We start from the raw sequence: 25,391 nt of genomic DNA, 5'->3' as shown, positions 1-25,391 counted from the left end.
TATTAGTTTGAAGAAAGGCAAATACATAACTGGATTTACATAATCGAGTGTAAAACATGGAAATGGTGGAGTTATGGCAGCGTCTGGGACGAATTAATTTTTATAGATAATATTACGTACAAATACACGCATTCAAATATATTGAAATAAAATTTATTCAAAAGTACTGAAAAATTATACCTTTTGCAGAATTTCTATTTCCTAGAAATATTTCTATACCACTGGATCATTTATAATATTTCCCATTCCCTAAATCCTGTTGAACGTGTCTGGAACGAATTAGAAAACAGGATTATGAAACATCACATAACAAACAAAGCAGACTCGAAGAATGGAACAAAATGGAGCCGGATTTTACAGAAAAGTTAGTCGATTCTGTGCCCAAAACGATTAAAGGAAGTCCTCAAAAGGAAAGGCGGGCCAATTAATTATAGTAATTTTTCAATGATTTCATTCGATAAATACACTTTTGTTATTGTTTTGTGGATCATTGTATATAAATTATTGCTTCTGTCATGTAATAAGCTAAGATAGATAACGAATGATTATGTCAATAAGCATTTGCACTGTGATACGTCGAGCTTCTCTGCAATCTCACTTATTGTACTATGACAATGTGAATCGATTGATGCTTTGATATGGTAGTTATCAACTTTAAATGGACGGTCCGGATATTGTTTATCTTCGATTGCAATGTTGGCGGTTTCCTTGATTTTTGCATATTTTTGTTTTCTTTTTCTTTAGTTTTTTATGAAATTTCTATTTATAAGTGAAATGAAATTAGTTCAAATAGTCCATTGCTTGTGATGAAATAAAAATTTCTTATTATTGATTTAATTTACTTTCATTCATAGGAACGTATTGCAATCGGATATTCATATTTATTATTTATAAATACTTGTTTCAAGACATACTGTAGTAAACATTCAATATATTTAATGAAGGAAAATAGAATAATATTCATTGTTTCGTTCTATCAATTCGAATTTGCGCATGCGCTACGCGTTCACTTTTCTTTCGTTCTGCGCATGCGCTTTATTTATTCCAATTTGAAAGTTTTTTCGATCGAATATATATTGTATAAGTAATAATCGTGAAAAACTAAAAAATAGGAGCAAAAAAATTTGCGAGGAACGAAGGAATCGACCCGTAGTTTTCACGCGTTTGAAACGAGCAAATTACCATATCTGTTACAAGATTTTTAGGGGAGACTGAGGCTAAATGTTCCGGGGGTAAGTTGTTCCCACGATTATGTCTTTAAGATGCAAAAGATAGTGTTGTGCTTCCAATTATTTTGAAAACATGAACTGATTAGACAAGAGGAAGATAAATATTTCGCAGTCATTATTTTTTTCTCCTATTCAATTATTTAATATCAATATCGTTTATCGTTCTGTCGTTATAAATCAAATAACATTCAAGGACATGTTGTAATAGCATTTATTAGAATATTTGAAAATATGAGCAAAATATTTGTAAACAAATGTATCTTTTCAAAGTGTAAAAATAATTCCTAATTAAGTGGACAGGTAAAGGAAATAAGTAAAAATAAAATTTAACCAAAGTAGTATAACTATTATGGAATTAAGTTTTACACATTATGTATCTTTATGGTACATAGATTATTCAACGTATAATTGAAATTAATATCTACATTTCTGTTGAAATAAGTGGTAAGGTAATAAAATATAAAATCAATATTTAGTATGACCACCCTTTACTGCAATAAATGCTTTTAAATATCGTGGAACGCTATTTATAAGATTTTCAATGTAATTTTTATCAACATTTTCAAACGCCAATTACAATTATCTTCGATAAGATTCAAATCCCAATAATTTAATATTGGAATCCTCAAAAATTTTTTTGTTTTTCTTTTTGCAGTGTACCTCGAGTCGTCGTCTTATTGCAAAATAATTTCTTCTTCGAGTCCCATTTTCATCTATTATTTCAATATACTTATTTGCATTCATTATTTCGTGAAATTGTACCAAATCGCCAACTCCATTCCCCGAAAAAAAATTCAGTACCGGCGGAACTTTAAATATTAATAACTATTTAACAAAACCTCCATCAACAAATTGGTATTCTTGATTTTCGTTTTATTTTGGCCTCTAGAATCCCCCATTAAAATTTTTCCTAGGTTTAGTAGAGATGAAGATTATGAAGAATTTTTATTGTAATTGTTAACAAACAAGCTTATTTTCCCGAGAAATAGAGCTACCGTTGTGTTTGACAGCAGATGTTATAAATGTTTGTTTTATCGTAATGCAAATTTTGGCTCATCATTCCAAACGATAAATTTCCAAAATGATAAAGATTTATTGTTAATGATCCTTGGCAAATTTCAAACGCTTTTAAGCACTGCATCTACAATAATGATTCTTATAATGAACATTGCTTCGCAGTTGGTGCAGATATTTATACACAACGATATCATTGGGAAGAATAGATAAGTTTAACTTACAAATTATATTTTGGATTCATTTTAAGAGTCATTACTGTGCAGTCAAATACGGAGATGACTCTATCATGATATGGGGCTGCTTTAATAACAATCACGTGGGAAATTTAGCATTTATCAAAGGAAAATCGACTGCAATTAAATATATAGAGTTGTTAAAGGATAATTTGTTTCCATTTATAGAAAAATTTGGAAATAATAAGGTGTTGGTCTTTCAACGTGATAACGACCCAAAGTATACCGTGAAAATTGTTATGAAATTTTTATAAAATAACAATAACACATCGGTTCCTTTGTGGCCAAGTCAAAGCTCAGATTTGCACTTAATGGAGCATCTTTGGGGCGAGTTTGACAGAAATATTATAGTCTGTAACAATATAGATTAATATTAAGAAGAAATGTTTGTTAATATTGTTATTATTTTATCTTAAAATAAAAATTCTGTCTGTTACCAAAATTCATTGCATTTACTTTCATTATGAATTTATTTCAATAAATTGTTACACATACAAACATCTACTTAAATACCATCGCCAATGCACCTGTTAATTTCCTAAACGATTGTTTTGCTGCTTGAAGTACACTAATTAGTTGAGTTTCGCAGATGGCGACACTCGAAAGTTTACATTTATTTTTTATAAGTTCCCCCATCAGCTCTTGGATAAAAAATGGCGCACTTCGGCTCCTTAAAACCCATAGAAACTTATCCTGTGAATATAAAAAATCGACCAGCTGCATATTCTTGCTTTGGGGATCTTTCAGGAATGCATGAAGGAACATCGAGACAAACTAGAGGAATCTTATATTTGATAGTAGTTTTTACTGTTTGTTTAAAAAATAATAACAGTTCTCGTTCACCTCCAAACACTTATCACTGTCGAATATTATAGATAGTTACAACCTGCAAATATAGTCTCACTACTGTTGGGTAGATCTTACATAAAATATATAACGAAGCTAGATCACATTTCCAACCAGACCGCGGCAAAGATGTACAGTTAGTTTTTTTTAAAACGTTACGGGTCGTTCCGTTACAGGCGATCTCAACTATACCATGTATAATCATTATTGAAGAACGTATATTATATGTAATATGTAATACTATTCCTATATCGCTACGATAGTAGACGCTCTGTTAACACGCGATAGTTTACACAGTTTTCCATTACCCCGAGTCTTCGGTACTGAATCCATTATGGTGGTTTGCGGATGAAAAATATTTTACGTTGTTCTAACAATATATATAATACATATAACAATTGACAGTATTAATTCTGGTGACGCGCGTACGGTGCAATTTTGGACGCCGATTTTCATATTTTCTTGGAAGATTTTCGAGGAACCGGGACGCGTGTGCTCCTTTGGATTCAATCCCGAGGATGATCGATCGAATAATTCGACTGCCTTCAAGCAGTTAAGGTGTCCACCTCGTTCTTTGGGATATTGTTCTCGAAGTCCTCGACAGTCTCGACGCTTCTTGGCGTGTGGTCACCCTCGCTCTCGACTCGCCTTTCGGTCGTCGAAACCGTCTCGTTTTGGGGATCCACGGAGATTACGCGGACACGGATCCACGTTCCATACTCGTCCTCCTTGTCCGCGTAGACCGTCTCGTTTATGGTCACCACGTGGCCATTGATGACCTATAACAGATACATTTATGTAAGTTTGCTTTGCGTTATCTTTTGACACAGGGCGACTCTTATCAACCCTTTGGATACCCGTCGATATCGGTTCTATCGATACTTTTTTATATTAATTACGCGGTGAACCCTTCGATTCAGAGATTAACGGGAGTTAGAAAACGGAAAAGGGATAGTAAATATGAACAGTAAGATTCGAGAAAGTATCCAGAAAATGTATCTAAACAAAGGAAGAAACATAATCGGTTCAAGAAGAGGCCATATTGGTATCTAGTTTTAATATAAGTCAAAATTGTTGAACAAAGCACCGTATATAGGAATTTTAATAAAAAAAAAAATGTATATATTACGTTCAAATACACTCTATTATGTATATTCACCTGATTTTCGTCTTATGTTCTTTCGATTAGAATTCAAAATCTGTAAAGTGCTAAATAAATTGCCAAAATATAAATTATATACAGAGTCTTCGATTAACTCTGGGAAAAATTTGAATGGTAGGTTCTACAGGCCAAAATAAGACGAAAATCAAGAATGCCAATTTGTTGATTGAGGCTTCGTCAAAAAGTTAAAAAAAGAAAAATTTTGGCAAAATTAACAAGTTTCAAATCGTTTTGGAAAATTTATTTTCAGTTCCGGGGGTCAATTATAATCATTTTTGGTCAATAGAAATAACCCCGAAATCCTACGCATTTTCGAGAAAAAAATTCGAGAAGGTGTGAATTTTTTCGACAAAATTTAAAAATTTTAAATCGTTCTACAAAAATTATTTTTGTGTGCAGGGGTCGATTATAATCATTTTTGGTGAATAGATATATCCCCAAAATCCTACCCATTTTCTAGAAAAAAATTCGAGAAGGTATGAAATTTTTCGACGGAAAAAAAAAATTTCAAATCGTTTTAAAAAAATTATTTTTAGTTGCGGGGGGCAATTACAATCATTTTTGGTCAAGAGACATACCCCCGAAATCCTACGCAGTTTCGAGAAAAAAATTCATTAACGAAAATTTCATGTCTGACCATACCGTTGAGATGTTTCACTGAAATTTCAAGCAAATTTTTAAAACGTCATAACTTCTGAACGGATTGGCCGATTTTAATTTTTAAAAAAGCAAACTACGCGTATTTTGATGAAGAATATCTAGAAATTGTAAAAATATTCGAAAAGATGATCCTTGACCCCGTAAAATGAGGAAAACTCCCATAAAAATGGTCCAATTTTCAAACGACCATAACATTTACAATAGTGAATAAATTTCAATGAAATTTTAGGAGGATGTGGAGTTCATGAATATCTACAAAAAAGTATTAAACAACATTTCCGTACAGCGCGAAACAAAATTATCAAAAATGAAAAACGAATTTTTAAGAATAATCGACAGGGGGTAGGTGCCTAAAGAAAAAAAAAATTTCAAATAATTCTGAAAAAATTCTTTTCGTTTGTGGGGGTCAATTACAATTATTTTTGGTGAATACATATACCCCCGAAATCCTACACACTTTCGAAAAAAAAATTCAGTAAGTGGATACATTTTTTGACGAAATTAAAATCTTTCAATTATTCTGAAAAAATTATTTTTAGTTGCAGGACCCAATTACAATTATCTTTGGTGAATAGATATACCCCCGAAATCCTAACCCTTTCGAGAAAATAATTCCTTACCGAAAATCTAATCTGTGGACTGAAATGGTTCCCCGAAATTTTATGGGAATCTTTCAAACATCATAACTCCTGAACGGATCGAAGGATTTTAATTTTTCAAACTGTAAACAACGCGTATTTTAGTGGAGAATATGTAGAAATCGCAAGAATATTCGAAAAGTTGATCCTTGACCCCGTAAAATGAGAAAAACCCCCTTTAAAATGGTCCAATTTTCAAACGACCATAACTTTTACAATAGTGAATATATTTTAATGAAATTTTGGAAGGATATAGAGTCCATTAATACCTACATAAAAGTATTAGACAACATTTCCGTACAGCGTGAAACAAAATTATCAAAAATCAAAAACGAATTTCTAAGAAAAAGCGATAGGGGGGTAGGTGCCTAAAGAAAAAAAAAATTTCAAATCGTTCTGAAAAAATTCTTTTCGTTTGTGGGGGTCAATTACAATTATTTTTGGTGAATACATATACCCCCGAATTCCTTGCCATTTTCAAGAAAAAAATTCGTGGAGGTGGACAAATTTTATTAATAACTTCGAACAATAATTTTGTTAATAACTTTTCAACAAAGCCTCAATCGGCAAATTGGTATTCTTGATTTTCGTCTTATTTTGGCCTCTAAAATCGCTCATTAAAATTTTTCCCAGGGGGTGGTCGAACACCCTGTATATCGACAGCGATTTAACTTCCAAGCAATTCGAACGGGTTAAACGACCTCTAATCGACTCGAAAAGATATTGTTCTTATTTTCGTCGACGATGTCAAATATTGCTCGATGAAATAGTTTTTTATCGCCGACTAGCGTCAAGCTCGTTGCAATTACGGTAAAAATAACAATATTATCTCTCTTTTATCGGTTTCGTTCGTCAATAATTGCGAATAACACAGATCGCCGGAGCGTGAATTTCATTTCTCGACGACCGGAAGAAGACGCTCGCGCGAGGAATGGATACATCGCGCAACTTGCTGATTGAGGAGCAACCGTACGCGCACAAAGGGTTAACTAAAGGAAGAAATTTGCCGGCGAGGTGAAATGATTAACCGTGACGAAGGTGGGAGGACCTGAGGGGCCGTAGTTAAACGAGACAAACGGAAATTATTGTAATATTCGTACGACGACTCACCTTGGTGACGGAGGTGCTGTTTGCTACTCCGGGAATCGCGTCCGAAGACGCGTCTTTATCGACAATGCCTGACAGGATGTTCATCATCTGCTCCTTCAGCCTGTTCATAGCGTCTGAAAAAGAAAACTGAGATTAGAAACGAGGAGTTGCGACCGTTTCGCCAGAAAACGCTGGCAAAAATGCTATTTTTCAAGTTTGAAGCAACGTTTTGCTACTACTCACAGTGTAACGAGCATGTGTATAGAAGGAAAAGAAATCAATTTTCCATTAAAATAGTTTTTTTTTACGTATCATTCATTTATATATTGCAAATTTAATTTTTAAAAAAATATATAATATATATAATAATTTTTGAAACAAACTATTAGGTCGTCCCATAAGTTCGTGTCGTTTCATTTTCTCGGACTAACGAGGGATAAATTTAGATAGTAATTTATGATAGTATATATATATATATATATTATGATAGTAATTTAGAGGGAATAATAATCATCATTGAGTAGCTAAAATTACATGTTAAACTATAATTATTCCTCTAGTTACAATAATATTCAACATTTCAAATATCACATGTGTATTATGATAGCAATTTAGAGGGAATAATAATCATCACTGAGTAGCTCAAATTATATGATAAACTATAATTATTCCTCTAGTTGCAATAATATTCAACATTTCAAATATCACATGTGTATTATGATAGCAATTTAGAGGGAATAATAATCATCATTGAGTAGCTCAAATTATATGATAAACTATAATTATTCCTCTAGTTGCAATAATATTCAACATTTCAAATATCACACGTGTATTATGATAGCAATTTAGAGGGAATAATAATCATCATTGAGTAGCTAAAATTACATGTTAAACTATAATTATTCCTCTAGTTACAATAATATTCAACATTTCAAATATCACATGTGTATTATGATAGCAATTTAGAGGGAATAATAATTATCACTGAGTAGCTAAAATTATATGTTAAATTATAATTATTCCTCTAGTTACAATAATATTCAACATTTCAAATATCACATGTGTATTATGATAGCAATTTAGAGGGAATAATAATCATCATTGAGTAGCTCATATTATGATAGTAATTTAGAGGGTTCAATAATCACCATTGAGTAGCTCATATTATGATAGCATTTCAGGGGGAGTAATAATCATAATTGAGTAGCTCAAATTATATGTTAAACTATAATTATTCCTCTAGTTACAATAATATTCAACATTTCAAATATCATATGTGTATTATGACAGCAATTTAGAGGGAATAATGATCATCATAGAGTAGCTTATATTATATGTTAAACTATAATTATTCCTCAAGTTACAATAATATTCAACATTACAAATATCACATGTGTATTATGATAGCAATTTAGAGGGAATAATAATCATCATTGAGTAGCTCATATTATGATAGTAATTTAGAGGGAATAATAATCATCATTGAGTAACTTATATTATGATAGTAATGTAGAGGGAATAATAATCATCATTGAGTAGTTCATATTATATGTTAAACTATAATTATTCCTCTAGTTACAATAATATTCAACATTTCAAATATCACATGTGTATTATGATAGCAATTTAGAGGGAATAATAATCATCATTGAGTAGCTCATATTACGATACCAATTTAGAGGGAATAATAATCATCATTGAGTAGCTCATATTACGATAGTAATTTAGAGGGAATAATAATCATCGTTGAGTAGCTGAAATTATATGTTAAACTATAATTATTCCTCTAGTTACAATAATATTCAACATTTCAAATATCACATGACTATTCTAATAGCAATTTAGAGGGAATAATAATCATCATTGATTAGCTCATATTATGATAGTAATTTAGAGGGTTCAATAATCACCATTGAGTAGCTCATATTATGATAGCATTTCAGGGGGAGTAATAATCATAATTGAGTAGCTCAAATTATATGTTAAACTATAATTATTCCTCTAGTTACAATAATATTCAACATTTCAAATATCAGATGTGTATTATGATAGCAATTTAGAGGGAATGATAATCATCATTGAGTAGCTCATATTATGATCGTAATTTAGAGGGAATAATAATCATCATTGAGTAGCTCATATTATGATAGTAATTTAAAGGGGAATAATAATCATCATTGAGCCACCTGTTAGTCGAAACGGGCATCGTTAAATATAATTTTGAGCCTGGTTATTTATCAGTTTGAACTTTGTTCGTCGAAAGGCTGGCAACTGGGGTATTAGCCGAGCGCGAAACAAACGACCACGGTCGTAATATATTGCCTTCTTCCAAGTGTTTGGATCGAGAGGGATCGAGAGTTATACGAGTGTAATCGAACTTGCACTGTTAGCTTAAGCCGAGAGTTTCTCGGACACGGAACGGAAAGCGATATTGAGAAAGCCTCGGGGCGACAGGTATGCATTGGCCCGTAAGACTAAGAACATCAAGCATAATTTAAGGAGAGATACAACGGCGCTGTAAAGCCAAGTTGCTAGCTAAATCGGATGCAAAAATAGCAGCTGTGATTATTTCTATAGCATCGTCAATGAGAATTATGCTTAACCGCTTTATCAGCGGCAGGATAATGGCTTAATAATGCTCTCAGCGACATGACGTTTCTGTGCCACACTCAAGGATGTTCCAACTCCTGCGATGTTATTATTCTAATACACCAACACTGTTGGTACTCTACTTTACAGTCTTTACACTACTGTTTGCATATTGCACGACCATAAAGGCGGCTGAAAATCGAACCGTAACATGTATATATTTCAATTAAGCCCCCGCTGCGATATATCCGTGTCATCGAACTGTCGTCTTTCTCGAAGCCACCGCAATTTATTTATACCGATATCTTCGTCGCGAGGTCACGATATTAATTTGAAAAATACCATCGCCCTTTCTAGCTTTCAGAAACAAAAACTGAAACGAAATCTTGCGAACAAGTATTAGTTTCAGCGATTAATAGTTAATCACAATTGCTTTTACGGTTGATTGAAAATGTAATTGATCGGTGCCAAAACACTTCTGCTTTCCAATTATTTTTGTACCTTTTAATCGAGTAGACCCAAAGGATGTTGGATAAATTTAAAACTAATCTTTCTGTATAACAAAAATTAATACAATTAATGAATCGAAGGAAGATAGAAAATTCATTTTTTAAGTATACGCCTATGCGTTCTCTTTTAAGAGCTTGAAGTACGATTCAATAGATGTCGCTGATAGTGCTGAAATACACTTGCGCCATTTTTTTAATATGAAAATACAAATATTGCCACCATTTCGTGCATTTGTTTGAAATTTTCCGAAAAATTTACGCTCGTATTGTTTTTTTCTCGTACAATCACTTGTAAGGCGTCTTTCTTAAGATGGGAATCACCGATTTAGAGGAATCTAGACACGATGCATCGGTTTCGTGCGACGTATTTAACAAAAATTAAGATTTTAACAAATGGTGCTGTTTCTTTTTCGTTCCTGGCTGTGGATACGACTATAAATGGTTCGCTAAGTACACAGAAAAGAGCAAATAACGTCCACAACCGCTGCGTGTCGTGCGATCAATGCAGAATACTTGGACTGCATAATGCAACGGAATTGACGTTGTTCGAGAAACAACAATTTTTTTTCTTTACAAACTATTCATTATTATTTATATCTTGCTATCAAAAGATTACCGAATATTTGAAGCCAACAGGAAAATCGAAGTTTAGTTTATCTCGTCCCACAACGAGGATACCGAAACTTTTACTGTTCGAGAGTTAATTACGTTCCTGAAAACTTTTGCTCCGATATTATTCATCACATGTACCACTACGTATCATAATTTATAATTTCTTTCCTCACGATTCTTCGTCATTAAAACAGAAACATCGCGAGCGAAACTTTCGAGCAAAATTATGTAAGAAAAATTCTTGTTCGTGATTTGTACAAAGAGGAACGATTACTACGTTTATTAATTAGCAAATACTGTAAAAAGCTTCGAGTGATTGTAAAATAATTATAATTATATTTGTTATCTACCTATTATACAAGGTGTTCCTATTATTTGTTTGTTTTTATTTTAATTACGAGTTTCTTACTTTTTTTATCGCTTTTTTGATCCACCGGGCAGTCTATTAATTATTTCCAATGTTCGGTGAATAATTGCCGCAAAAAGGTCTGTTCTTCTCCGTCGTTGGAGCTTAGGAACGTACACGCTACCTCGTCGTGTCATTTTTAACGACAGATAAGACCACGCGTATTGTACACACTATGGCATTCCAGTCGACCGTTTATATCTCGGCGATGGAACAATAATTTATGCGCAAATTGAGGCCGTGAATGTAAGGACGCGTGATAGCCTCCGTCGATAAATTTCGCATATTTTATTACGTTTACAATGCGTCCCGCCAGAACAAAATAGACGACTGTATCGGTGCTGATTACCGCTACGCGGAGTCTCGATCAGGATACGTTGCTCGGTCTATTATTCGACGACGTCCTCGTTTGCATAGAAAAATCTACAAGTCCGCGAAAAGGTCGTTGAACTTTCGTCTCTATCAATCATGGCGATAGAAACAGAATCGACGCACAGAGCGTCGCAATATACAGGGTGTTCGGGCAACCCTGAGCAAAATATTAAAGGGAGATTCTGGAGGTCAAAATAAGACGAAAATTAAGAATATCAATTTCTTGATTGAGGCTTCGTTGTTAAAAAATTGAATTAAAAAATTTCTGATCACTCTGGAAAAATTATTTCCGGTTGCAGGGGTCAATAGACACACCCTCGAAATCCTAACCATTTTCGAGAAAAAAATTCATTACTGAAAATATAATGTCTGACCATGAATGAATGATTCCCCTGAGATTTCATGTGTTCCAAATCGTTCTGCAAAAATTATTTTTAGTTGAAGGGGTCAATTACAATCATTTTTGGTGAATAGACATACCCTCGAAATTCTAACCATTTTCGAGAAAAAAATTCGAGAAGGTATGAAATTTTTCGGGGGGAAAAAAAAAATTCAAATTGTTCTGGAAAAAATAGTTTTAGTTGCGGGGGTCCATTACAATCATTTTTGGTGAATAGACATACCCTCGAAATTCTAACCATTTTCGAGAAAAAAATTCGAGAAGGTATGAAATTATTCGGGGGAAAAAAAAAATTCAAATTGTTCTGGAAAAAATATTTTTAGTTGCGGGGGTCCATTACAATCATTTTTGATGAATAGACATAACCCCGAATTCCTACCTATTTTTTAGAAAAAAATTCGGGAATGGGTGAAATTTTTCGACAAATTCAAAAATTTCAAATCGTTCTGGAAAAATTATTTTTAATTACAAGGGTCAATTACAATCATTTTTGGTTATTATACATACCCCCGAATTCCTACCCACATTCTAGAAAAAAATTCGGGAAGGTGTGAAATTTTTTGACGAAAAAAAAAATTTCAAATCGTTTTAAAAAAATTATTTTTAGTTGGAGGGGTCAATTACAATAATTTTTGGTGAATAGACATACCCTCGAAATTCTAACCATTTACGAGAAAAAAATTCATTACCGAAAATATATTGTGTGGCCGGAAATGTTTCTATAACTATTTAACGAAGCTTCAATCAACAAATTAGTATCCTTGATTTTCGTCTTATTTTGGCTTCTAGAATCTCCTATTAAAATTTTCTCCAGGGGTAGATAGTCGAAAATGAGATTCTACGGCAAAGAAAATAAAAAATTTCCAACATTCATAACATTTTAAGCGTTGAAATATATTTTTCTCTTTTTAATTTATGTTTATTGTGATTAAACGTTGAGCCAATAGTCAGTTGAAGGGTGTATATATAGGAATAGGTGGTTGTTCGAGCACTTGTGAGAAAGAGAAGGGTTGAGCATAGCCCTCTGCTGGCGACTGCGGGAAGGTTTCCATTCAATCGTATCAAGAAACGTAATTACGAAACTTAAAATTTTCAATTAGTTCTGATACTGCAATTATTTTTTTTGTTTCTAATTCTGTTGTTGTTGCAGATTAATTATATAGATTAACTAGCAGTTATTCTACTTTGAAGAAGTTCAAGTTGTTTCGAATAAATTTACCGTTACATAGATTTGATGATAAAATTAGTTCGAAGAAATGCAGTTGTCAACTGGGCGACTAAGACTCGACGCCATTAGACGATTTTCTCGTTTACTTTAACAAACTCTAAACTATCGACGATGTCGAACCAATCGTTCGTATCGAATATGCGTAAAAATAAAAGACCAAGCACCAGATTGTCTTTCGTAGTTTTCATTATATCTCAAATTTAAAATTCTATATTTCTTTAGTTGTTGGATCCATCACTCTGTGGCCAGTTTCATAATTATCGACGCGTGTACAAACTGTTGGCAGCGGTTTTATACGATCCACACTGTACAATTACGCAACCTGATTCGACCTAATCTTATAAGCCGCGGCACAGTTAGATTGGAATAATGTTGCCCAGCAAATCAAAATAGGATTTCCTGTACGTCTTCCATCGATGGACTGTTTTTAAACGAACGTTTCCATTCCGAAGCCGTTTCTGAACTCTTAACGCTCAAACCCAACGTACATACAGGGTGTCCCGTAAATAGCGTAAGAACCGGAAACGTGGGGTAGCTGAGACGATTCTGAACAACGATTTCCTTTGCAAAAATGTCGGATGGGGCTTCGTTTTTAAATTATTAACGAAAACCACTGACCAATCGCAGCGTAATCCAGGCGTAACCTTTACGCGAGCGCGATAATCTCCACGGCACTTCTTCGCGATTACAACCATTTTATTCAAACGCAAAATTTATCCCCGCCATAACGAGCAGTGATTCAGCGCCCAGCGATATTATGGTAATTTCCTCGATAATCGATTTCGCGTTACTACACGACCCTACCCGGTGACCGCGATTTCACTTTTCTCTGCTCCTACGGACAGCCGTCGGGCCAATAACGCTTTATCGCGTTACACCAGACGGACGCGCGCCTAATCGCGGGGAACCGTCGCCAAGTAGGCCATTTTGTACCGAAAAAACCGGTAAACAATCGTTTCTTGGCAATACAATGCCGTATAGACGAAAACAAATATACAGGGTGGTCCACGCAATTGTTACAAGTCATAACTCCGTTATTATTGCATTTCCGAAAAAATGCCAAAGGAAAAAGATAAATGGCTCGAAGAGCACTACATGTGTAGGCCTTTGAATTTTTTTTAGATGCAGCAGTGCATGTGCAATTAATAATTGCATCGTTTCTTTAAATAGAAATGTATTTTTTTTTTACACAGATCGATTCTTCTGTTCATTCTACGTAAAAAATGATTAGGGTACCATGGCAGAAAAATTATTAGATCTCGAGATATTTTCAAAAAATGTCTGTATATTATGCCCGAGTCTGACTGCTTTGAAAAACAATATTTGTTTAATCCAATGATTTAGGGGATGACAATATTTGTTTTCCTTCAAATTATACGTTAGAAACAAATCTAATTAGATGACTAAATTTTTCAACGAAAAAAAAAATTTCAAATCGTTCTGGAAAAATTATTTTCGGTTGCGGGGGTCAATTGTAATCATTTTTGGTCATTAGACATACCCCCCAAATTCTACGCACTTTCGAGAAAAAAATTCCTCACGGAAAATCTAATCAGATGCCTAAATTCAACAAAAAAAAAATTTCAAATCGTTCTAAAAAAATTATTCTCGGTTGTGGGGGTCAATTACAATCATTTTTGGTGAATAGACGTACCCCTGAAATCTTACCCACTTTCTAGAAAAAAATTCGAGAAGGTGTGATATTTTTCGACGGAAAATAAAATTTCAAATCGTTTTAAAAAAATTATTCTCGGTTGCGGGGGTCAATTATAATCATTTTTAGTCATTAGACATATCCCCCAAATTCTACGCACTTTCGAGAAAAAAATTCCTCACCGAAAATCTAATCAGATGCCTAAATTCAACGAAAAAAAAAATTTCAAATCGTTCTGGAAAAATTATTTCCGGTTGTGGGGGTCAATTACAATCATTTTTGGTGAATAGATATATCCCTGAAATCTTACCCACTTTGTAGAAAAAAATTCGAGAAGGTGCGATATTTTTCGACGAAAAAAAAAATTTCAAATCGTTCTGGAAAAATTATTTTTGGTTGCTGGGGTCAATTACAATCCTTTTTGGTGAATAGACCTACCCTCGAAATCCTACACACTTTCGAGAAAAAAATTCCTAAAAGAAAATATAATGTCTGGCCAGAAATGTTACCCTGAAATTTCATGCGAATATTTAAAACATCATAACTCCTGAACGGATTGAAGGATTTTAATGTTTCAAATTGCAAACTACGCATATTTTGGTGAAGAATGTGTAAAAATTCCAAAAATATTCGATAAGTTGTTCTTTAACCCCGTAAAGTGAGAAAAACTCCCATAAGAATGGTCCAATCTTCAAACAGCCATAACTCCTACAACAGCGAATGTATTTCAATGAAATTTTTTTCTGAAGTAGAGCCGACGGATACCTACAAAAAAGTATTAAACAACTTTTCTTTGGTGCGTCAAACAAAATTATTAAAAATCAAAAACTAATTTTTAAGAAAAATCGCCTAAATTTTTCGACGAAATCAAAAAATTTCAAATCGCTTTCAAGAAAACAATTCTTTACCAAAGTATAATGAGATTTTCTGTCTCTCTTCCCCTTTTATTCATTTTTGTAACCTGTCGGTAATGTAGCGAGTGACATGAAAATGGTAATGGGGTTTCAGAGCCTCAGAAAAATGGGCCGAGAAAATACATTGGACGTAAGGTCTACTCGAAAACTTATTTGTGATTATATTCCTCGTTTTCATAATTTCATATGTATGAAAAAATGGACTCATTCCAGTTTTAAAAACGCGACTCATAAGAAGAAGCTGTATTTTTATTTATGGTGAATCATCATTATAGTGTACATGAATATAACTGAAAGTAACTGTATATAAATAAACATCGTCAAACTAGCAATTTTCACATTTGAAATACCGAAACAATTTTAACATTAAGTATCTTTTATTATTCATGTAATAAATGCTATTATGTACACATATATACGTATAAAATACTTCGAAACAATTCGAAATTGAAATCGTCGGATATGAGATCGCAAACTGATAGCTTCAATTGCTCTATTTCCGTAGCTAGATTTTATCGAAGTTAGTTGTTCCGTAGGAAATTTTTATATTCGAGTAATATAGGGGGACAAGAATACGGCCTTGAATATTTGCCGAGCAATTTAACACGTTAAAAGCGAAGGATAAAGACGCACATTTTCCAGACCTTGAGTATGGTGAGCTGGACAAAACGACATTCGTAACGTTTTGCTTCAATAAAAGATAAAAAACAAGGAAGTAACAGCGAAGTGTTTGCAAATAACGAGAAGCTTTTGCAAAAAAAATACCAAATAAACAATTAATTCTTTTGTTGAATATATCATTTATAATTTTTAAATTCATGAATGACTTCTTCTTTTCGCTATTGTATAAATAATACCAGAAAAGGATTTATTTTATAAACTTTCGAGCAGTAAATTCATGTTTCTGTACAATTATTATTTATCGAGCATGTGTTTGGTGAATAGTTACTATTAATATTACATTCGTAAGCAATACTGGACATGAGTATAAATAAATTTAAAAATCTTGGCTAATAATAATGTAATATGTACCAAGAATATATTAGATGTTAAGAGATCAAGGATTATCTGAAAAGTGATTAATTTACACGATTAATAAGCGATGAAAATCAATCGTTTCGAGTACATAAATTATAGGTAGAAGTGAAATAATCGTAATTATCAGACGCGAGATCTATTTGATCCATTATTTAATGAGGCAATTACCCTAATAATGTTCCAGTTTCAAGGAACGATCGTGGCTTAATAATTTCACCTTGGTTGCCGGGAGATTTATATTAAATGATGTAAGAGCAAGCGAAGCGTGTCCAAAAACCGGTAAAACGAGACCCTGACATCGCTTTCGGGATCTTTGCGTATCCTCGTATACAAGGTGTGCCGATAATAATAGCTGTCTGAAATAATTAGTCCTCGTTGACCTTGGGAAAAACTTATACGAAATATAGTGTATTAAATATGGAATTACATTTCTCTCATATTTCATCCAAAAGCAAGACTAGACGAGAATTAAGACGAATAATGAAAAATCTGATGAATTCAGACAACATTGGCTCGATAATTGGTAATAAGTGGACATCTTGATTTGTCACCAATCAGTCATGAGAACTTTTGATGCTGACTTTTTAGCAAAGTAACGCGATAATGCATAATGTTAAGAAGACTCAAAAGTAGTTTCGATTTAAATCCAATAGAAAATTTATGAAGAGCAATATAACGAGATTAAAGTCAGAAAATTTAGTAAGATTTCAAAAATTAATTAGTAGTATAATAGAATGTTTGAAGTAATTAAACACAACTGTGGCAGTACCACTATAATATTACAAATTTAGTTCCTTGAAACAAATTAAAAAGAATCCTTATAAAAATTTCACCACTCTTCCCAGCATTAAATTGCAATATTTTGTTTGTTACAGAAATGGAATACTTTTTTTCAAATTCTACACTTTGGGTTTCTGCTTTCTATTATTCCTCGATTATTTCTTGGTATATATTTAATATCATTATTAAAATTCTTGCTATTTTTATTCGAAACAAGTTTGGGTTAGGTCTGGGTTAGATCTGGGTTAGGTCTGGGTTAGGTCTGAGTTAGGTCTGGGTTAGGTTTGGGTTAGATTTGGGTTAGGTTTGGGTTAGGTTTGGGTTAGGTTTGGGTTAGGTCTGGGTTAGGTCTGGGTTAGGTCTGGGTTAGATCTGGGTTAGGTCTGGGTTAGCTCTAGGTTAGCTCTAGGTTAGGTCTGTGTTAGCTCTAGGTTAGGTCTGGGTTAGGTCTGGATTAGTTTCGTCTGCTGAATGACGAAAACTTTTACTATGAAGATTTCGTTTACTGTAGTTTTGGCCGTCTTTTAGTGCACAGCAGGGCGTCAAAGAACGTTTAACGCGTATCAGAATCCCCGTACGTATGCGGAAATCAATTTGAAGAACCAGTTCCATTAATCGAAATGAATGAATCTGACTACCAAATCGCGCTCGAAAATGGCGTTTCCAAGGCACCAAATTATTCAACCGGACGACAACAATTCCGATTCAACCGGCTTTCTTGCTCGTTCGGTCAAATTCCGCGTCCTGTTCATCACGGATAAAACGTTCCTGTCGATGCTCCATAGCGGCGAATAAAATCCGTGACATTTCCATGTAACGACACCGACGTCCGGCATTACACAGTCGAATTCATTCGTCAAATATCGCTCGTATGGACGGTCATAAGTGAACTCGATGAACGATATCGTTCCTATAGTTTCCCACGTATTTCCGTGCCACGAATAATACCCGTCAATGAACGAATAGGAAACTGGCATAAACACCAGATTTCCCTCTTTTTCTATTTTTCTCTCGTTTTCGCTATCTTGTTTTCCACCATTCATCTCGCGATCAATCGGTTAAGTGAACCGGACATTAACAAAAAATTTTTCCATATATTTTTATATATTAACGAAATCCACTGTGTTGACGATTACATTGAAATTCGCCGTTTCTTTCAATCATGTGACCTATATAAATTGTTCGTTCGAAGTCGAAAAGTTCTGAATTTTGATGAAGAGCGATAAAGGTGATATTAAATAGAAAATTTACAAATATTGTAATGTAAAAGTTCAATCAGAAATGCTAAATTTCGAAGTGGATCGAAATGGACTCAGAGCTATTTAGGATTTTCGTAAAACAGTTCTTTCTAGTGCGTTTTAAAAATGAGTCAAAAGTCATGCTGATTAACTTTTTCTATAGCCAGGGAATCGTCCACAAACATCTTGTGCCAATTATATTATTTCTAAATAAAATTTTCATTTATTTCTAAACATAAAATTTAAATATAATTAAATATTTATTTATTTCTAAATAAAATTTTCAAATACATATTTAAAATACATATAAGAACCATCTGACATATGTATTTGAATTTGCTAAAAATTTAATGAGACCATCGGATGAGAATACAAAATGGAAATAATGAAGTTATCCGACTTCCGTGGAAGAGGAAAAAAGCGACTTCGATGCTTCGTAGCGACAACACACGGTAGGTTGCGAGATTAATGAAAAAAAAAAAAAGGCTGATGACTATCTGTATCCTGCCCCAGAGTTTGCGTAACCAAATGCAAAACGCAGTCGTGGGAGCAACGGCGAAGTTTTGCTTTTCAAAGGTCGGCGGTTCTGTCGGGCACCAAGGTCGGTTCATAACGAAGTTTATTTCAGCCAGGAGATCACTTTCACCGCCGAAAGGCCTTTAAACGACCGGCCATACCGATGTCAATTCGAATAAAAGAGAGTAGGGGGGGCGGAAAAAAGGAGGGAAATAATTGCACGGGTCGGTCGCGTAATTCATTATCCGGGACAGAGCAAAGCCGTGGTGAATGGGTAGCAATTTTCGGTAATCGCCGATTGCACGACCCGGCGAATCGTTATTCAAATCCGCGTTACGCATCAGCTGGTCGTCGGAATGGAAGAGCGGCTGTTCGGGGATTAAAAGTTGCCAGATTGGAGGAGAAAAGAAACTGCCGAGCTGCCGTTGAAAAGGAAAAATTTACGCCCGACGAGAGAAACGTTCGATGGGAAAGTGGGGCGTGCAGTCGGTTTCACAAGATCGTGTGTCGATTGATATCTTCGAAACTTCGTACCTGAGACTGTTGCATTCGATTCAAACATCTCCTCGCTGCTAAAAAACGTTTGTTGCTGATAGAGTCGCGGGAATTCAGAATATAAAGAATTTATGAGAGTTTATGAACAATACACATTGGCAACATGGGCCCCTCTGGCTAGTTCAGAGCGAAAACAATTGGAAATTCAAGCAAAGTGTCGAAATAACGCTAGTTACTACGGGTAGATTGTCAAAGATGATGAACAGAATACAAAAAATGATACATTTGAAAGATTCTCTTCAATTATTAATTCAATTTGTGGCATTGTGGCTCATCGAGCGGTTTCAAATCGGAAATCAGCGAATAGAGACACAAAATCAGACTGTAAGGGTGATTCAACAAACTCATCAAGGCATTCAATTAAATGCAAGAAGTAGAATCATATGCCTGAACCCATTTCTTGATCCTGAGGGTATTATTCCAGTGGGGGGTCGCTTAACAAATGCTCAGATAACATACTTACGAAACTATACCATATTATTATCGTAAAATAATCACATCACTAAATTAATTATTCACAACGAGCACATGTTTACGTACAGTGGCTCACGAAAGTATTCGAACGCTTACATATGCAAACTTGAATGGCCGAAATAATGTACATTAAAGCAATTTGCTGAAACAAGTAGACGTCAATAGGAAGATGGAAGTCTTAAGATTATGCCAGTAAAATTTGAAAAGGATTCAACAACGTAAGTAGAAGTTATGATACATTTATTAGAAACACGCATGGTAAGCGACTCACAAAAGTATTCGAACGCTGTAACACTGTTGATAGTTTTTCATTTTCCTTTGCACCGAATGTGAACATCAATGCTAAATGAAAATATTGGTACGTTCACTTGATGTTAGGATATCGTTTCAGTAACAGTAACGTAAAAATGTACACAATATTATTTAAAATGAGCACCAAAAAGTGTGAAAGAGAAATAATATTACGATTGCACGAGGACGGCAAATTGTATAACGAGATTGCCGGGATTGTGAACAGAAGTAAGTCTATAATACATTATATCATAAAAAAGTCAAAGAGTGAGGGAACACTTGTAAACAAAGCTCGATCAGGTCGACCAAAGAAATTGACTGGGAGAGAGGAGAAAGTTATTATTCGCGAATTAAAAAAGAATCCTACTATATCCGCTCCTCAACTCGCAAATATGGTAGCTGATATGTTTCGTAAAGAAGTTCACCCGGAATTATGTCGACGAATCTTACGAAACAATGATTTTCATGGCAGAGTACCGTGAAAGAAGCCATATATTAATGTAGTAAATCGTAACAAAAGATTGACTTTCGCGAAAACCTACATTAATAAAGGTAATACTTTCTGGGATAAAGTCATCTTTTCGGACGAGTCAAAGTTTAATATTTTTGGCTCAGATGGTCAAAATTATCTGTGGAGGAAACCAAATACAGAATTGGAAATTCAACATTTACATCAAACAATGAAACACGGAGGTGGGTCGGTCATAGTATGGGGGTGTATGGCTGCCAATGGCACCGTAAATTTAATATTTATTGACGGAGAATACTTGATAAATATAAGTAGTTAAATATTTTAAAGAATAATCTTACAGAAAGTGCCAGTAAACTAGAATTATTGGAAGATTTTCAACAAGATAATGATCCGAAGCATACTGCTAGAATTGTAAAAGAATGGATCGTATATAACACACCACACATGTTAATTACTCCACCGCAAAGTCCAGACGTAAAATTTATGGGCTAAAATAGAAAAAAGATTAAATAAATTTCAAATAACATCAGAGTAAACACTGAAAAATAAAACTATAGAAATATGGAACTCCATTGAGTGTAGTTTTACAAAATCATTGGTTTATAGTATGGAACGTCGGCTAAGAGACATTATAGCTGCTAAAGGTGGTCCAACAAAATATTAATATTAAATAATTTATTAATACATGTAGCGTTCGAATACTTTTGTGAGTCACTTTACCATACGTGTTTCTAATAAATGTATCATAACTCCTACTTACGTTGTTGAATCTTTTTCAAATTTTACTAGCATAATCTTAAGACTTCTATCTTCCTATTGACATCTACTTGTTTCAGCAAATTACTTTAATGTACATTATATCGACCATTCAAGTTTGCATATGTAAGCGTTCGAATACTTTAGTGAGCCACTGTATGAACGATTCAATACCTGGATTATTGAAATAGAAGCAATTTTATATTCCCATCCTTTGACCCCAAATGACCTTATGCTCAACCCCTCAACACTGACGAAGGGAAGACATCTTTAATTTAAACATACACATTTGTTTCGAATATGCCAAGTTTCTTTCGAATTAGTTCGTGTCGTCGAAGAGGACTGAGGTTTAAGATGGTTTCTGCAGGTATTCGAAAGGGCCAAAAATCAATTATGAAAACTCGTTAAAAAGTGCCAAGGTTTTTCCATAATCACTGTTTCAAAGTATACCAAGATAAATTCTTCGTCATTTTGTGCGAAATTCGACACATTTTTCAGGAAAAGGACTAGCATTTTTTGCAAAAAAGATGTAATTTGATCGTCATTGAATCTCATTGAAATTTCTAAAAAATATGAATTTATAACACAATTGAAGACAAATATTGTGTATGATTTTTTTTATTAACCCAAGTGTAAATTATTCTGTGAACGATTAATTCTATATTCGTAAATTTCAATTGGTATTTCAATTTCGACGAAAGAATTTTATCGAAAAATATTTTTAGGGGTACCAGTGATATAAAAGGTTTATTGCAAAAGTTGGTGAAAATCATGTTTGCTTTCTCCTACAGGATACGTATAAAATTCCACGATTGTAATTATGAACGACTATTTATTCGCATGAGCGGATACTCATCAAAATTCACAGTAATATGGATCTGTAGGTGAATCTCGATCGACTGATGAGTAAAGTTTCTAATGTTTTTTTGCTGAAATTTATGTTTTTAACTTCGTTATATTTTTCGGTTCTGATGGCGTTGTTTTAAGTAGCCCTCCAATTTTCGGTGTTTCGGTGGGTCCAAGGTGCAAATATAATTCGCGCGAGTTTACGGATGTTGCGACAGATTCGTGGACAAATTCTCCTATTGTCTACGTCCATTCAATTCGACTTTAGCGAAAAGTAACAGCAGCGATCCTGTTTGTTCTGTACACATATTTACCGGATCCGACAAACTCGTTTAACAAATCACGCCGACGACTCTATAGAATCGGAGATGGAAAAAGTCGGACGCATTACGTTTCCCCAGAATATTCCATTGTTCTCGCGTTATAACGCGAACAAAATAATGGGGATCAATTTATGACGCGATAATGTCCGTTGTTGTCTAGAACTGCTCGCCATTTTACGAGCCTAACTATCTCACTTTCATAAAAACACGCGTCCTTCGGCTGGAAATATTAGACGCGCGTGTCTGCAATTTTCTTATAAACTAATAAACATTTTATCGTTTAAAAAATTCCATTATTTAATAGAATGATTTATCATTTCCACAGAGAAAGTATTGTCGAACTTCATTAACACTAAAACTACCGATAATTATAGTGTGTTTATTTCTACCAAGGAAATTGAAACGATAGATACGCGAAGAAATGTATAATGCAATGGAAATAAGTGTTTATTCATTCTCTCATAGAAAATTATGGTAAATTTCCAAAAATTCAGTCGACTAAATTTTTTACAGATTTTGTTAGAAATTATGAATGGGTCATTTTGACTGGTTTGGTAGTTCTAGTGTTAACAGATGAATTTGGTTTTTGGCTAAGGGGACATCGATTGGATTTATTATCTTTTTCTGATGATACAAGGTTTAAATTTTTGCATTTCATATATTTGTTTAGAAGCTGTGACTTTCTACTTCATTTTCTTTTTTAATAACTTTAATTGAAACAGTTCAACGATGGCGATAATTCGAGAACGCGTATTGCTTGTTACGAGATTTAAGTAAAGAATTTTCTAAAGCGTCTCGAATAAATTGACTGCGTTATTCAATCATTAGAAAGAGCACGGCGAAGTTTCGTGCTTCGATAATAGTTCTCCTCGCCATAAGTGGACGGAATTAAAATAGGACGAGAAGCAGTTCGAAACGAGATAAAACGATTTTCGTTGGGTCGACCATTTGTTTAATGTCCCGCGCGTTCTAAATGTGTTCCATCTGTGGGAAAATTCTGTCGCTTTTGCGCGTGCAACGTTTGACCCGCTCGTAATAAATGGAAGATTCTCTAATCGGTCCGTATTATCCTGGTTCCATGACGCGCGGCTTACAATATTAAAACGGCGTGTTTGCTTAAAGGATTAAACGTTTCTTCTTGCGTGGCAGGCTCAACAAATCGATTACTCGAGCTTCTTGCAAATCAAAGTTACGATATTTTAAAAATAAACAAAAAATAGAGAATTACATTGAGGTAACATTAAATCATTTAATACTGGAATTATCAATTGGGGAGCACGACTAGTTACGTATGAAATCACAAAAAACGACAGAATGACAATTGTTTCAGTTTCGAGTCACGAAAAAGATGAATTGCGAGCCAAAAAAATGTGTTTTGCAAATCTAATTTATTTTCACAGATCAAATTATATACAGGGTGGGAGAAATTTTAATGTGGAGATTTTAGAAGCCAAAATAAGACGAAAATCAAGAATATCAATTAGTAAATTGAGGCCTTGTTAAAAAGTTATTAAAAAATTAAATTAAAAATTTCAAATCATTTTGGAAAAAATACTATCGGTTGCAGGGGTCAATTACTATCATATTTGGTGAATACACATACCCCCGAAATCCTACGTGCTATTGAGAACAAAATTCGTGTAGGTGCTGAAATTTTTGGCAAAATTAAAAAATTTCAAATCGTCTTAAAAAAAATATTTTTGGTTCCGGGGGTCAATTACGATCATTTTTGGTCAATAGACATACACCCGAAATCATAACCACATTCGAGAAAAAAATTCGATTATATGCTGAAATTTTTGGCGAAATTGAAAAGTACCGAATCATTTTGGAAAAATTACTTTTAATTGCAGGGGTCAATTTCAATCAATTTTGGTCAATAGACATACCCTCGAAATCCTACGTGCTATTGGGAAAAAAATTCGAGAATGCGCTGAAATTTTTGGCAAAATTAAACAATTTCAAATCGTTTAAAAAAAAATTTTTTTGGTTCTGGGGGTCAATTATAGTAATTTTTGGTGAATAGACACACCTCCGAATTCCTAACCAGTTTCGAGAAAAAAATTCAACAAGTGAATAAATTTCTCGACAAAATTAAAAAATTTCAAATCGTTCTAAAAAAAATATTTTTAGTTGCAGGGGTCAGTTACAATCAATTTTGGTCAATAGACATATCACCGAAATCCTAACCACGTTCGAGAAAAAAATTCGAGTAGGTGCTGAAATTTATAGCAAAATTAAAAAATTTCAAATCGTTTTAAAAAAAATATTTTTGGTTGCAGAGGTCAATTACGATCATATTTGGTGATTAGACATACCCCCGAAATCCTACGCAATGTTGGGAAAAAAATTCGAGTAGATGCTGAAATTTATGGCAAAATTAAAAATTTTCATAGCGTTTTAAAAAAAATATTTTTGGTTCCGGGGGTCAATTATAGTAATTTTTGGTGAATAGACACACCTCCGAATTTCTAACCAGTTTCGAGAAAAAAATTCAACAAGTGGATAAATTTCGCGACAAAATTAAAAAATTTCAAATCGTTC

The 25,391-nt window shown here is 33.7% G+C and overlaps 1 protein-coding gene across 1 annotated transcript in view; it reads right to left on the bottom strand.

Annotated features, from left to right (window-relative positions):
- Positions 1-2,930: 2,930 nt before the first annotated feature.
- Positions 2,931-25,391, bottom strand: part of LOC122399621 (icarapin-like) — a 105,343-nt gene continuing 82,882 nt past the window's right edge. The window contains exons 3-4 of the mRNA XM_043400420.1: positions 6,896-7,008; positions 2,931-4,104 (exon numbers count right to left, since the gene is read on the bottom strand). Coding sequence (XP_043256355.1) covers positions 3,871-4,104; positions 6,896-7,008 — 347 coding nt within the window. The 3' untranslated portion in view covers positions 2,931-3,870. The remainder of the gene's footprint in view (positions 4,105-6,895; positions 7,009-25,391) is intronic.

Source organism: Colletes gigas, unplaced genomic scaffold, assembly GCF_013123115.1.
Source record: "Colletes gigas isolate AHSC1104 unplaced genomic scaffold, ASM1312311v1 Colletes_gigas_Sc00014, whole genome shotgun sequence".
Lineage (NCBI taxonomy): Eukaryota > Metazoa > Arthropoda > Insecta > Hymenoptera > Colletidae > Colletes > Colletes gigas.
The sequence above is the reverse complement of the archived record's forward strand: the minus strand, read 5'-3'. Positions and strand labels throughout refer to the sequence as shown.